The sequence below is a fragment of the Micrasema longulum genome, unplaced genomic scaffold (assembly GCF_059751315.1).
Source record: "Micrasema longulum isolate JH-2025_06_02 unplaced genomic scaffold, ASM5975131v1 h1tg000978l, whole genome shotgun sequence".
In the NCBI taxonomy this organism is placed as follows: Eukaryota; Metazoa; Arthropoda; class Insecta; order Trichoptera; family Brachycentridae; genus Micrasema; species Micrasema longulum.
The window spans coordinates 239,258-254,278 of NW_028278168.1; the positions used below are offsets into that span (position 1 = coordinate 239,258).

Sequence of the window (15,021 nt, forward strand, 5' to 3'; positions counted from 1 at the left end):
TGAAACCTTCATTAATGTGGGTGATATTCTGATCAAATTATTTCATTTACATACTAGGCAACGTCTGAAAATATTTTTCTTTTATACTTCATTGACCAGCTGGTAATATCAACAATATTTTCAGTCTATCCAATTATTACGAGGAAGACAGGACCGACTGAATTTGCTCGTTATACCGGAGAAAGGTTTTTTTAAAATCCAATTGCCATTGCATATTGTCACTATTGAAAATTATAATAAATACTTGCAAACATCATTAGGACCTAATTGTGCATAGGGCACTGCATTGGTACACCAATCGCAGCGTATCTTGATCATTTTTGTAACATGAAGGTGAGATAATCAGTCTTACGCTTCAGGTACCGGTCCAGGGACTATGAAATATTCTAGTGTGAAAACACCCATTTAAATAAATGAAACTTACAAACATAGGAGTTTCTAAACTTCAAATTCAGATAAATAAACATTCATAATGCGATAAGGATAGAGAAAACTTTTTACACACTTCAACATATTTCACACCACAGTCTATTTTACAAATAATCGCCACTTTTTCGCAAATTGAAACACTTCCGCTTGTTAGTAGTCACATTTACAATTCAAGGGTTAGGTTTTAACTTTTCTGACATCACCCACTTGTAATGTTCATTATGCGTTGACCATAGAACATAAATAAAAAACATTGTAAAAACCCCCGAAATAAGGATGTCATTCATAAACTACAAAAGAAGTTGTAAATTGTAATGAGGTGCTGAGTTTGCTTACTTAGTTCACAAAGCTTGTATTTTTTACGTGCAATTTCAACCATATGTGTGATACTTAGTCAATGTTGTCAGCGAAAACACCAATCGGGTACTTAGACACTTACATAATTTCATAAACGTAAACCGATCCCAGATTTTATCACTTAGGTTCTTATTTCGACAATTATATTTTTAAACAATTGAAGAGTTTTTGCCCAGCTGTTAACAATATTTTTGCTTGGTATGTCAGAGAAGATGCTCATTATAAAAGTGAATAACAAACTGAAGAAAACCACAAACACAAACAGTTGACACACAAACAAAGTGTCAACTGTTTCCTCATTATATCTGAGATCGTTATAACCAAGTTTGACTGTATTACAATAGAGGTGAAGAACATTTTATAGAAGGGAATATAGAAGTCTGAATATAGAATCACACTGACAGCTAGTGTGGTATCTACATATATATAGAAACAAGTTACACATACATAAATATGAACAGAGGAAATATGCTATCTGTTCATTTTCAAATCGTTAAGGGCATCGATGTAGTTAGTACAGAAATAATGTGTCTATTTATTAACTGTCAGTGACCACTGTATACCAGTTTTTTGTTTTGTATTACTGACCCAAAAACATGTGTACTTAACTAAATTTGTGCAATAATTAAAGAAGCACTTTTTTTAAATTACGGTAAGGTGTTTTTGCCTGACAAGACGGTAGGAGATTGATTGTAGCTTTAGATTCTAGATTACTATTTCCATAATCCTTATTAACATATAAAATTTCAAGGCTAGACCAAGATTACTTACTTCAAGCGGTAACACTTTTTCAAAACGGCACCAATCAAGGTAAAATAATTGAATGTAGTTAGACAGAAAGCAGCCAGCCATAGAAAAGTGAAACTGAGATAATATCACTTTTATGAAAAGAGTGAATAATTAAATCTACACAACAGTACGACATGTTTTTGACTTTGACAAATGGTAAACAATGAATATATTAGTTTTTTATATTACAAACAAGAACCTAACTGTGTATTTGACCAGTTTTAAGATTTTTAAAGTACCTTAAATTTTTCCAGTATTGTGGGTGTTTTAATTGAGAAATGCCATTTTTGTGATCCGACACTATTTTCTGAAGGTGATTATTACAGTTTTTTGTATGAAAGCGGTCTGGCTGAATTAGACATAGAATTGAATTAAAACATAGAATTGACCTTACTGCATCCGATAACACCGATATATATATTTTTTTAAATTGTGGACCGGCTGCTTTCTGCGTTCAATTGTATGTAAATTAGAGATGTTGAATCCGTTGAATCGAATATGCCCGATTTAGGAACATTTAAAAACAATTAATTTTTATAAGTACATAGTATTTATGCATTTAGTATAACAAAAACCAGAGTAGAGTTCTGTATAAATATCAGTGATTTATCATTAGTACCAAAGACACAGAATAATCAGAATGCATACAAATTTGTCAATTTTTAAAAAAGAAATATTTGCATTCTTATGATTTACCCAGATATTTCAATTTTGGGAGCATTTTATTTTAGTCGTAAATAACCGTGTAAGAAAATGGGAAACAAGTTGTGTTAAAGCGGGTTCAAACCTCGGACCTTCGGATCAAGAGTCCACAAGTCATTATTACTGATTACCTATAGTACGTTACTTAATTAAAAAAAACGGTAATAAGAATTAAGTGTGGGTGTTTCTTTTTGATAAAATTATGAAGTTATTAATTACTAGACGTACATATGTCACATAGCACATACGCCAAAATGCGTGGTAGCGACTCAAGGCAGTTAATAAAAACGTGATACAAATGCACCGCTCGCTGGTCTCTTCCTCTCACTTCATCTACAAGGCACCATAAAAATCAGACTCACTTAGAACTCATTGTTTGAACAAATTATGGTCAAAACAATTTCCCAAGATCACACTGTGACGTCGGCGAGTGTGATTAGTCTTATCGTTGGAGGCTCTTTTACTTTGCGCCTAACTGATATTAATGTACTCCAAATTCAACATTATGTACATTCAAACAAAGATTTTTTTTGTCTTCAACGCGTGTTTGAAGGACTATGACTAAATTGATATATATTTATATATATATATATATATACAGTGAAACCTCTATCTAACGTTTTTAAAGGGACTTATTGAAATAAACTATGAATGCGGGAATAAGAGGTCAATACACGAGGAGATAAGATCGGGTAAAGATACCGCCCTGGCAATCTGCATTACCATTGGCAGGTTAAAATTCTAAAAAAGATAAAAGTTTCAGGTGTAAATAAATGTATTTAAATAAAATTAGAAAGCAGAACAAAAACAAAAAAAATATTAAAGTTTATTGCATTGGAAATAATCTTTTATCGACATTTGTTTTTTTCTTGTTTTATTCTCGTAAGTCAGCATTATATTTTGGGCTTTGCAAATAATATTTTTTTCGGCATCAGTTATTGAATGTGAGTAGTAGAATGTTTTTAGAAGATAGTCAAGTGAAGTAGAAGGTACAGGCGGCGGCTCCTCTTCATCAATATCGACCTCTTCAGTTGTCTCCTTCAACCTTGCGTCACACAAGCTTGATAGTTTCTATCCCACACGTTGGGATATTGTCGTCAAATGTAGCAAAATTGTTGAAATTTGTCTGTGTATCAAGTCTTAGCCAATCATTTTCAGAAACCTTAACTTGTTCTAATTGTCATTATATCTCTATTTCTCTTTCGAATGTTCTGCGCATTAGAACATACACAAAATATTAAAATATGTCAAATACGCATCGTAATTCAAACGATGAATGCGGTAAAATGGTGGATAGAGAAGCGATCGATGCGATCAATTTTTTTAATGTTTTATATGAAATTATTTCGGAGTTGGAAGAAATAAACGACACATCCGGGAAAACGATTATTCGAGGAACGATAGATAGAGGTTTCACTGTATATGGATAATTCATATAGCGCCATTTTTGTGAAAATCACCTCAAAGACTTTACAACTACGATGTTGTGTGCATTGCAAAAAACTGTATATTGGACACTGAAATAAGAGGCTTGTTTTTACAGACGTATTTTTATATTAAAGCTTTTTAGAACATGTGAAGTACGATTTTGTGAGACGAAACCTGATCCGCAAAACAGCCATTCACGACACTACCCACGGGGGGACCACAGCCCAGCTCGATATTTGTACATCATGAAAATTTCAGCATATTAGCATAAAAATATTCAAACATTGCATTAAATATTTTTTTAGTCTAATTAGGTCCTGGGCTTAATCAAAATAACCCTGTTGCTGTTGTCCAAAAACTTGTTTTAATTCTGCATCGCATGGCCGATGTTTTAATGTTTGGTTAATTGAACAAAGATACTAAGAGACTAGCTCTTGTAGGAATTTGTTTTACATACGCGGTAACTGTCATTAGACATTTTTGTCTTCACAGGCCAAAAAGTTTGCATCAAAATATTCCCTGAACATTTGTTGATGAGTGAGATCTCTGAATAACTCTTAGGATTATATTATAAAAGATTTTAAACAGAGAGGGCAAAAATCGACCAAACAGTTTTAAAATTCCCGCTCGGGAGTGACCTCGTGCTGCATCTCGAGTGTCGTATTACGTCGTCTCTATGGATCTGTGCGTTATTGAGTACCTTGTGTTAGGTATATTTGTACTGATAAGGCGTAAGAATTGTATTTATAATAATAACGACTCTAAATAATTACTATATTAATTACATTAAAAAACAGTTTGTTTTAAAAAATAATCCCTGATTTACATTTCAGATATTAAAAAGAAACGACTTACTCTCACTGAATTCTTTATACCAATTCAAAGTACCCCCTTAATAAGACTAACAGAATATGTATTTGTAACCACAATGTAATGCAATAAGGTAAACTGTATTTTTCATTGAAAACAGTGATGTGCCTACTCAATAAAAAAAAGAATACATAATATAATACTTACATATTCAATCATAAAATAACATTTTTATGGCCCTTGCCACACCTGGTAGTGTTAAGGACACTGAATTTTAATGCACATTAGTGATCAGTCTTATGCCTTAAGGTACAATTCGGTTCATAGCAACCGCGACTCACAGCCTCATATGACAGACGACCGGCCACGGACGCAGTCACTCCTGAGGCAGTGCAGTCAAGGAGTCCGGCTGTGATGCATGTGATGGTTTATTCCACAGGAGGATGAAACGTTAGTAGAATTAATGTTTAATAACCCACCTAAATATTTTCAGGAAGAATTGCTAAGATAATAAGGATATTATCTACCATCTTTTTCATTCTCCAATAACTGCTGTATGAGTCTTTTTCTCATGATTATTCCATATCCGCTCCCCAATCGGAGCATATGGTGTCCACGAAAAGCTTCCAGGCAGATAGATGCTGTCAGCTATCAGCTTCTGTGGATCCTCCCAAGTCAAGTTTGCATCTCTTAGTTCCGACAAGAACTGCCAATACTAGTCAGCAGTGTACGTCCAAGACGTTAAGAACCTGATGCTTTCTAAAGAAAGCAAGCATAAAGATTTATCTTTCTAGTCCAAGTACCCGACAATATAATATACAACCGTTCAAATAAAGAACTACGACTAAAACTAGTTTAGTTTGGGTCGCGTAGATTGGTATGCTAGCAGTCATTCTGCCACATCATCACTCCCTTTCCGCACCTAATGGTGCATAGGACGCCGCATTGGTAAACCAATCGCAGCGTATCTTGATCATTTTAATTACATGAAGATAAGATGATCAGTCTTACCCTCCAGGGACTATGAAATATTATAGCGTGAAAACACCCTTTTAAATATATATTTCATATCAACCATGCCACAAGGGTTGCTCGGCCACGGTCGCTAAGAACATTTTTAACTTTAGGGGCCTTTTAAACCTGGGATAAATTTATACATGAGAGCTGGGATGGCAACCATAGAAACATATTTTATGCTAACACCTGTAAGAAAGACTTTCGAGTGGAAAAGAAAACTGCACATGATTAGAATATTTTTTACAAAATATTTTTATAAATATGTGATAACTAACTACTATGTAACGCCATTATTTTAAACAATTGGTTTTAAAAAGAAATGCGACATTGGGGTGCACACATACATAGTGTGTATTCCAAATTTTACTAAAAATAACTGATTAAGTTAAGCTAAGTTTTTATTTCATTTTCAGCTGGTTTTTGCCTGCTGCGTTGATATGCTACTCAGCAGCAAAGAATGCGTTGATTCTTTCCTTCCATGCCTAGGTCTCTTTAAAGAGCTGGACTACTGAGTCGAGGGCGAGTGCCAAACACGAATAAAAAAAAAAGGACATTAAGAAGTTCCCAATATATTATTACAGGGTGAGAACCCAAAATAAATAATAAAATAGGTTGTCTTACCATACAAATACATTTATTTACCTACTTTAATCCATAACATTCCCGAAGCTCCTTCAGTATACCTTTTTAGGTAGAATTCCATTAAAATCGATCTTGATGAAATCTAATAAATATGAAATATATTTATCTTATGGGAATGGCTAGTAACTACTTAAGAACACATTTATATGGTGGCTGAATATGTTTATCTTTAAATACATAAACTCGCAAGAAAATATTTATTGATTGCATGTAACTACAAATTTACTAAAACATAAGCTTGAATCATCATGCATAATGTTAGAAAGCTGAAATTTTAAAGTACATATATTTTTTATGTTTTAAAGCAGAACAGTCAGGTAGCAACTTACCAATTCCTTTGATGATATCAAGTAAATCTAATTACACTGGAGAAAATTATTTATGTAAACTCAAGATCTAAATATTTCATATTTGAAGATTTAGTGCAAATCAAATTGTTACTTCATATACTTACCTATGTGAACCTAGATTCTTCCATCGATAGAACCAAAATAACTTTACAGAGATCAACAATTTATGAATCAAACCATGCAATTATACAGATATTTAGCAATCAATACTCAAATATGTATAAAATATATATATTAAGAAATATAATGTGATCAGGGCCGCGATTACGATGGGAAGTTAAGGATGTCACACCTTCACCATAATGGTATGTATAGTTGAAGATAAATTATCCCGAGCGATTATGAAGATGCAATACCGACCCCTCACCTTCAAGTTTTAAGGTGGTTAGATCAGTTCTGAGGTGGCCAGTTTTTTTCTTAAAGGCCTATTTAAAATATGAGAGAGAAATAAGTTAATTTTGAAGTCTAATTAAATTCTGACATAACTGTCAGTGTTTAATCCCAACGACTAGATGCTGCCCTATTAACGTAACAAGAGCATCTAGCTGTAAAAACATTGCCACCATAAAAAATAAATTTAGATATTATATTTTTTCCATCTGTTCTACTATCTTCCTCAGTATATGTATCGAGATGTCAAAACAGCTGGCTTTGTAATAGCTTAGTAGATAAATACAGACGAAAGTTAAGCATACCGTCCCGATAATTGTCAAAAGTCAGATAAAAATCTTGTTGAATTTGATAAAACATTTTTTGGTTGAATAAGGATTTATTGGAGTTTATAATCGCTTTAAACCGGCCACTTTTTATCACAGAAGCCTATTTAAAATATGAACTATTTCAAATTTAAATTAAGAGCAAGGAAAGTGGACTAAATTTTCGGCATCATTCATTGGTTGGATTCGATCATATGACGTCAAAATAATAAGTCGGTATAATAAACCAAGGTAGATAGAGATAGTAAGAAGTTAAGTATACCGCCTCGGTATGTACCGATGAAGATAGCATTTATAATTGCGGCCCTGAAGTATCAGATTTATACCAAAGGTTTCTAAGTAAACTAATAATGATCTAATTAATATCATCTATAATACAGTCATTCATTAATCACAGGACAATAGTCCCGTGGAGTTGGAATATAGTACAATTTATTAATATTCTAATTAATGTTGCTAAATGAACGTAAAATAAAATTTCTTTACACTTTAATAAAAATAACATTATTTCTACATATCTTTTTAATGCTTTATAACATTGATCACAGCAGGTGATTGTTGAATTATAACTAACATGGATATCAAATCACACGGAGATCATAGAGCATTACTGAATTTGATAATAATTTAGATCATAGAAAACATATAAACTAAATATTATGTATTTACATACACAATACAACAGGCAAACGCTAAGAATTCCATGCAAATATAAATACAAATATAGGGCTGAGTAAAATGCTAAAAATAGTATTCTACTATTTCACAGATAAATTATTGGTGTTTTCTTCTTGATAAATTTAATATAAAAAACAATTGAATATTGTAATCAATGTAAACTATATTGTAATCAATTTAAGCTGCCATAGTTGAGTTGGTAAAATTGTACGGGTCTGGCAACATTGAATGATTCAACAAATTCATTTATTAGTTTTATGAAAACATGAAGATAAGAAAAAGGAGAACCACTTTCTGTAATTTTTATGTTGGACATTTTATGCCTTTTTCTGTGAACTTGCATGTTATTGCACATAACATGCTCTATCTATTCCATCTACCATTAAAAGCAAATTTTCAGTTATTTTTTATATACAAAATATACTGAGGATTCAAAGTTAGATATATAAACTGATACAAGTATTTAACTACATTGTATTGTGGGGTAATTACTACAATTAGGTAACTTCTAAATCAGGATTTTTAAGTTAACCACTAAAACACATCTTTGTATCTTCCTCCATGAATGCTACAAATAGACAAGTCGTGATGCATTCAAATAATATTATGATGATTTGAATGCACGCCTTGCCTATTTGTAGAATTTATGGAGGAGGATACAAAAATGTGTTTTAAGTGGTTAACTCAAAATTGATGACATTGAAGTTACCTAGTTGTAGTAATAACCCCAGGATATCGTCAAGCATATTTTTTTTTTGTATTAGAATGCATTGATTGGACTATGTAGTTTAAATATGTAATTTTAAAGATTTACAGTTATTAAGAATTGATATAAAAATAATATACTAAGTAGGTCTCAGCACAGATACAAATGCTGAGAATAAAACTTATAAATGAATAAAAAAAATAATGAAAGGTACTTACCTGGTGATGAATCATTACCTCACCATAAAGGTTACATTTAAAACCAATTACCAATCCGTTGTTAACTGTTGAGTCACTTAAAATCACTTTTTTTCATAAACAAGACCGAAAAGTTACATCATAGAACGGCTATGAAAAAATGAATACATCGGGTGTCCTTATACATAATTAGAGGCAGCAGGTAGGTAGACAGTATGCATGTTGTGCACGGACATATCACAGGTACATAATTCAATGCCTTTTGGCTATACAATATGCTAAGTTCAACCATCATCAACATCTCGATAATTCACACAATTACTTTAACTGTTCCGAGACTAAATATCTCTGGTGTTGGAATAAAGGAATTGTAAACCATACATGGGGATGATAATAAAGCGGAAGATTTAATAAGTGGGTTTTAATTGACGTGTTGCTATGTAAGATCCTCATATTTCACACAAACATGATTGCGATACATTCAAATAGTATAAATCATAGTAGCTGACTGACGAAACCAATGTGAGTTGATTTGTATACGTTTTTAACAGAATACAATCATTGTAAAATAAGATATTCTTACATAGCAATGCCAGGGGGTGGGGGGAGTATGGGATGATTATGGAAGAGTACAAAACCCTCACCTGTTGTATCCCTTTGTCCATCTGTCCCTAAGGACATTTCATCTTGAGATCTGTCCAAGTGCCAAGAAAATCCTGAAATGTATACAATGTTAGTAGTCTGAACTAATCAAAATGCTTCATAAAAGAAAATGGGAAGATAAATTAATGTTCGTATCGTAAATCTAGTGTAAACAACTTGAATAAATGTTTTGCAGAAATTTATTACAGGGGACAATTTATTTGACAATTTAGATACTTTCATTTACTACAAAAGATTCTATATTGTACATAGTATCATCATGTCTCTATCCACACCCTGTGATGTATAAAGCATTGCAGTTGTAAATCAAATGCAGTGTAAATCGATCATCTCTTGCATGAATCATGATCAGTTCTAAGCTTCCGGTGCCAGTACAGGAACAATTGAATATTGTCATTTAAACCTTTAAAATCAATATTTCATATCCACTCCTACCAGGGGAAGCGAACTGGGAAGTGACGATGATGATGATACACCACATAAACGGAATATGAAATTAAAATTTCTAAAAGTTTCGCTTCTATTTCACACATAGAATTGCATACTTCATCCAACTGGATACAGAAAATAGTACACCGATCAATTAAGACTGAACTTGCAGTATTTTTCAACATTTGTGGACAGTACCTGTGGAATCCTGGAGGGAGTGACTGGTGCCGGCGTGCTCTCCCTCGCTGTCCCCCTCGTCTTCCGTGGGCTGGTCCTCGTCTGCCTTGGGCTCCAGCGTGGCAGGCTCCAGGGAGGGCGCCGGTGCGGGCGAGGCGGGTGCTGCCGCCTGCTCGGGCTGCAGCAGCTTCAGTTTGGCCATGCAGTCGTCAGGCGGCGTAGCGGGGTTGTTGTTGAGCAGGAGTGGGAGCGCAGGGGGTATGATGGCAGGGGGGGGCACGGGGGAGAGGGAGGCGCGCCGCTTCTTGCGCTTGCGGCGGAGCGGGCTCAATGAGCCCTCGCGACTGCGCTCTTCTGCGCACGGGCTGCCCGGTGATACCTGCACAATCGTGACATATTCACTTTACAATAAGACTATCATTAAAACATTTTAAATTTGTTTTCCTCTATCCAATAATAATTTTAAAATATTCTTTCCCGATTTAAGAGAGAGATTTTAACGAATTATGATACTTAAACTGCAGAGAATATAGGTAAAAATTGCACATGTGATAAAATAATGAGAACACAAAAAATCTTTGTTTTTTTTATTTAAAACTTTAAATACTTTGGTGGACTTTCAGACAACCAAAAAACAGACTGGTCAAAAGAAGAGTTGGTCAAATTTTATATTAAAAAACGAAAATATATTTTTTTAGTTAAGTATACAGAATAAATTATAAGAATAACCTTCATATGCTAAAAAAATTGATATAATTCTAGCTCTATGATTTACTCGCTTGATGTCTCTGTATACTGTCTGACTTATACTAACAATTATATTATTTGGCGGCCTCCGTGGTGTAGTGGTCAAGACGCTTAACTCACAGACGGAAGGTTCCGGGTTCGATTCCCGGTGAGAACACAAAAATTAAATGTGATTTTTCTCAAGCCTGGGTGTTCTGTGATGTAATTCACCACTGTAATTGGGCCTCCTGGCCTGTTGTGGTGCAAAAATAATAAAAAAAAAAATTTAAAAAATTAGAGCTCCGCCATTCTTGTCGTATTTCAACTCCGTTTTTTATGGTTGAAATTTTATTTTTAGAATGTTACAGCATTTTTTAAGACAAATCTAAATGTAAATGACATGTCGGCAATGCTTTAAAGGGTAAACGCCTAAAAAAATAATCTTATGAAAAATATAACATGTTTATTTAGTTCTCAGGCTCCATTGGAAATTCTGCTTTTTTTGAGTTATGACTATTTTATCGGATGTGGGATATTATGTTGAATAAACTAGCTAATATTTATGGTTTTACTGAACAAATAAATACCTGTGTTAAAATTGATCAAAATACAAAACAGAAGAAAATGAGCACTTCTTTCATAACATCAAAAAAACAATACTTTAATGGAGTCAACAACAAATTGAATTAAAACTCTTTAAAACCTTAAACATATTTGGATGTTTAAGCAATGTAAATTATACCTTTGGTGGAGGAGAGACAGCGCGGGGGACGGTGGTGTGTGTTACGGGAGGGGGTGGGGCCGGGGGCTTGCTGTCCGACAGCCCCTTGATCTGGAGGGACTCGGCGGCCTTGAGCAAAGCCCCGAGTTGGTCCTGGGAGATGTTGACTTCTCCCCGGTACATGTAGTCCATCATGGCTCGCAGCTCAGCGAACTTCACATCTTTAAGAATTATTATGGGGTGTTTGTCATACTGCTGGCTCAGTACCGCCTGGAAAATAGCACAAATGTACAGAGCATGTTTATATTTTTTGTATCTTTGTTTTACAATATAAATATAAAGAGGGATTTAAAAAGAAAGGTGTTTTAAGTTGTGGGTAATGCTGTTTTAAAATTTTGTAAATTTCTATCTTAATATTATGTTTTCAAAAAATAAAAAGTATATTGTTAAGTGTCCTCGGCACGGGTTACCCCAGTGAGGACACATTATTTTATTGTATAAAAAATATATTTATGAAAGTATCATATTTAACTTGCTTATTTATTTCATGTTTACAGGACCTTTACAGACTAGCCAACTAACATTTGGATTTTGGTGAGAAAAGACGTCCGAAATTTCTAGTGAACTACTAAATTCAGTATGAAAATGTATTCCATTTGGTAAAAAAACAAGAATTGTCCGAACCAAGCTTGGGCTCATCACTAGAGAAAAATCTGTGCGTGCCCAGATCACGCTCTGGCAAAACTGTCAAGTTGAGTAAGTTACAGTAAACACAAAAGTGAGTCCGCAACCTAGCCACGGGACCACAACCCGAATTAAAAATGACTCATCAATCATTTGTATTGAATTGATGTAAATAAACATTAAAAAAGTATTATATTAAATTGAGTATAAAATAATACATAAAATTATAAACACTAGAGATTGGAAGAGAGATGTCAGTGAAGTCAGAAAGAGTTGAGAAGTCTAAGACGTAAAAACACTGTCAACTTCAGACCGGTCAATACGGATACAAATGCAAGCCTTTAACAGAACATTTATAAAGAAACTAAATCAAGTTACTGGTGTACAAAACTCACTAATCAGAGAAAGCCTCTGACAACTCTGGCAAAGCATTTAATCTGTTTGTGGTGACTGTATAGCAGACACCTAATACAGGTGCTACAGCTGATTTTGCCACCTTTTTTACAAATAAGTTAGACAAGTTCAGACGAGCATTTAGTTCGGCAAAAAAAAAAAAAATTAAGCCTAAGTCTGCTAAAGACTAAATAAATTTGTACTGACTTCTGTGAATAAAGTTAAAAGGATTGTTGCGACACTACCCAAAAAACATTAGAATACCGATGTTTTAATTCCACGGAGACAGGAGTGATAAGAGTACTGTCGACATTATAACGGTGATGGGAATTTTCACACCCACTACTCAGTATGCAGAAGGTGGCGCATTCGTCTACCATGTAAGGGGTTAAGAGTTCAATTATTGACATGGTCGGCGTGAAATGTTTATTTAGAAAGGTGATTTTAAACTAGAATATTCAAAATAACAAAGTGGTTTTTTTTCCTATGGAACATTAATTAAACAATGCTTAACGGATACCATGACTCATTTTTTAACTTTCCTACGCAGAGGTAGGCGTGGAATATTCTGGATATCGCGAGTGATAAAAATGATGTACCAAATGTGCGTAAACGGATATTACTATGTCTGATGGTGATATAAAAAAAATCTCAAAAAAGTTTTTTTTTATTTTTATATCCTGAATTGATTTTTATACAAGGAAATATTTTGTATTTTTTACACGGTATTCGGTATTGCACGGAACACCAGTGTATGTACAGTGCTGTTACATATTAAATATGAGTATTATGATTTATCAATCATTGGGTAATACAGACAAATGAAATGGTAATATATACACAGTATGTTTTTATAGAAAATACATAAATTCATAATATTTATACATACTACCCACATGGCTGGATGAAAACATACAGAAGTCTAATGTCACACTGACACTTGCTACAATAACAATAGTGAGATAAGTAATTACCGGCATGTGGAAACAAGTAGGATTACCTCGAAATAGGGGCTGCAGGCGGAGAGGACTACTTTGTGGGCCTTCAAAGTTTGTCCTTCGGCAGCCAATGTGCAGTCCACATGTATGCCTTTCTCCAAGAGTGTGTCGAATACTGATATTAGGGTAGATTGGTGATTGTTCCAACGTAAACAAAATTGTTGATCGTCATCCATTTTCACTGTAAAGAATAAAGTTCCGCGTGAGAGCTTCCAACGCAAAGGTTCCTAGGTCAAAGCGCTAATTACCGGATAACGCATAACGGGAAAACTGAAAGTGCTTACGTGCAATTTTTAATACATTTAATATATATTTGCTCAACAAGTATGATTTCGAGTAAAAAAATACTGCTTTTAATCAAAAATAAGTTACATAGACCCAAAGTTGCATTCACGACTTTAGAAAGTTTCCGCCAAATAAAAAAAGACAACGCGGCAACCGAGAAAATGGCCGCTTTTCCAGCGCGACAATACTAAAATGGCGACGAAAATTCTAATAAAAGCTAAGCTTCATCAGAAAAAAGTTCATAACATTGACACATAAACGTATTCACGAACATATTTAAAAACCTTTATCCCTTGCTATTAGACTTAATATCTTAATGTTGTTATAAAACGCCCACAGTACACAATAAAAAGTACATAATGTATCGGAAAATCTATTGTTGCTTACCTGAATTCTAATTTATCCACATTTATTAAGGCAAATTCTAGATTATATAAAGTCAAAATATAATTTTGTTGACAAATCACGCTTGCTTTACCACCGTCCCGAACAAAAACAGAAAACTATCGCTACTAGAGAACGCGAAATAAATGGGCCAAGCCCGTCACCACATTATCGTGAAGCGGCGCAATAACTCACAAAAGCTCACTGCGCATGAGCCGATGTTGCCAGTGCATAATATTTATAGCGACGATAACTTTGAACATCACTTTTTTTTAATATTTTAAAACCAAACTGTTAAACATCAACTCAAATGACAGTATACAGATGCCGCTTAAATTTTTATATGTCGAATAAAATCTTTTCGAAATTTATAAAATGTTAAATGCAAAATATAATTTTGGCATAATGTACCTAATTTTAGATATGTGCACACTGGATACATCACGTGCCCATATGAATCGAAAAGAAAAACTAACGAAACCACGAAACGGCCAAATAATATGAATCAAAATAAACAAAAGATTGAATGAAAAATATTGAATGAATGTTATTGTTAAACCACGGAAAAAGCGGATTGGAGTTATATTGCGAATCTTCTTATTCTTATGTATAAAATAAATTCATAGTTCTAATTTAGAAAAAAATATAATTTCTAAAATAATATTTGACCCAACATCAAAGTAATATTTTTGCTGCGTAAAATAAAACGAGTCTTTTTGTAATAAGTGAAAACAACGTAT

General features: G+C 33.6%; 1 protein-coding gene across 8 annotated transcripts in view; it reads right to left on the reverse strand.

The window, feature by feature from the left end:
• The window catches only part of LOC148277808 (uncharacterized), a 33,885-nt gene extending 19,392 nt beyond the window's left edge, over window positions 1-14,493 (reverse strand). For 7 of the 8 annotated variants that reach the window (XR_015823366.1, XM_088232359.1, XM_088232358.1 and 4 more), the window contains exons 1-5: window positions 14,285-14,489; window positions 13,615-13,793; window positions 11,559-11,807; window positions 10,112-10,469; window positions 9,466-9,537 (exon numbers count right to left, since the gene is read on the reverse strand). Coding sequence is in view for 7 of the 8 variants with exons in the window: in XM_088232359.1 (XP_088088485.1) it covers window positions 9,466-9,537; window positions 10,112-10,469; window positions 11,559-11,807; window positions 13,615-13,788 (853 nt within the window). In the remaining variant the exon portion in view is untranslated. Of the gene's footprint in view, window positions 1-9,465; window positions 9,538-10,111; window positions 10,470-11,558; window positions 11,808-13,614; window positions 13,794-14,284 lie in introns of all 8 variants that reach the window. The other variant, XM_088232355.1, reaches the window with a different exon arrangement.
• Between the last annotated feature and the right edge of the window lie 528 nt (window positions 14,494-15,021).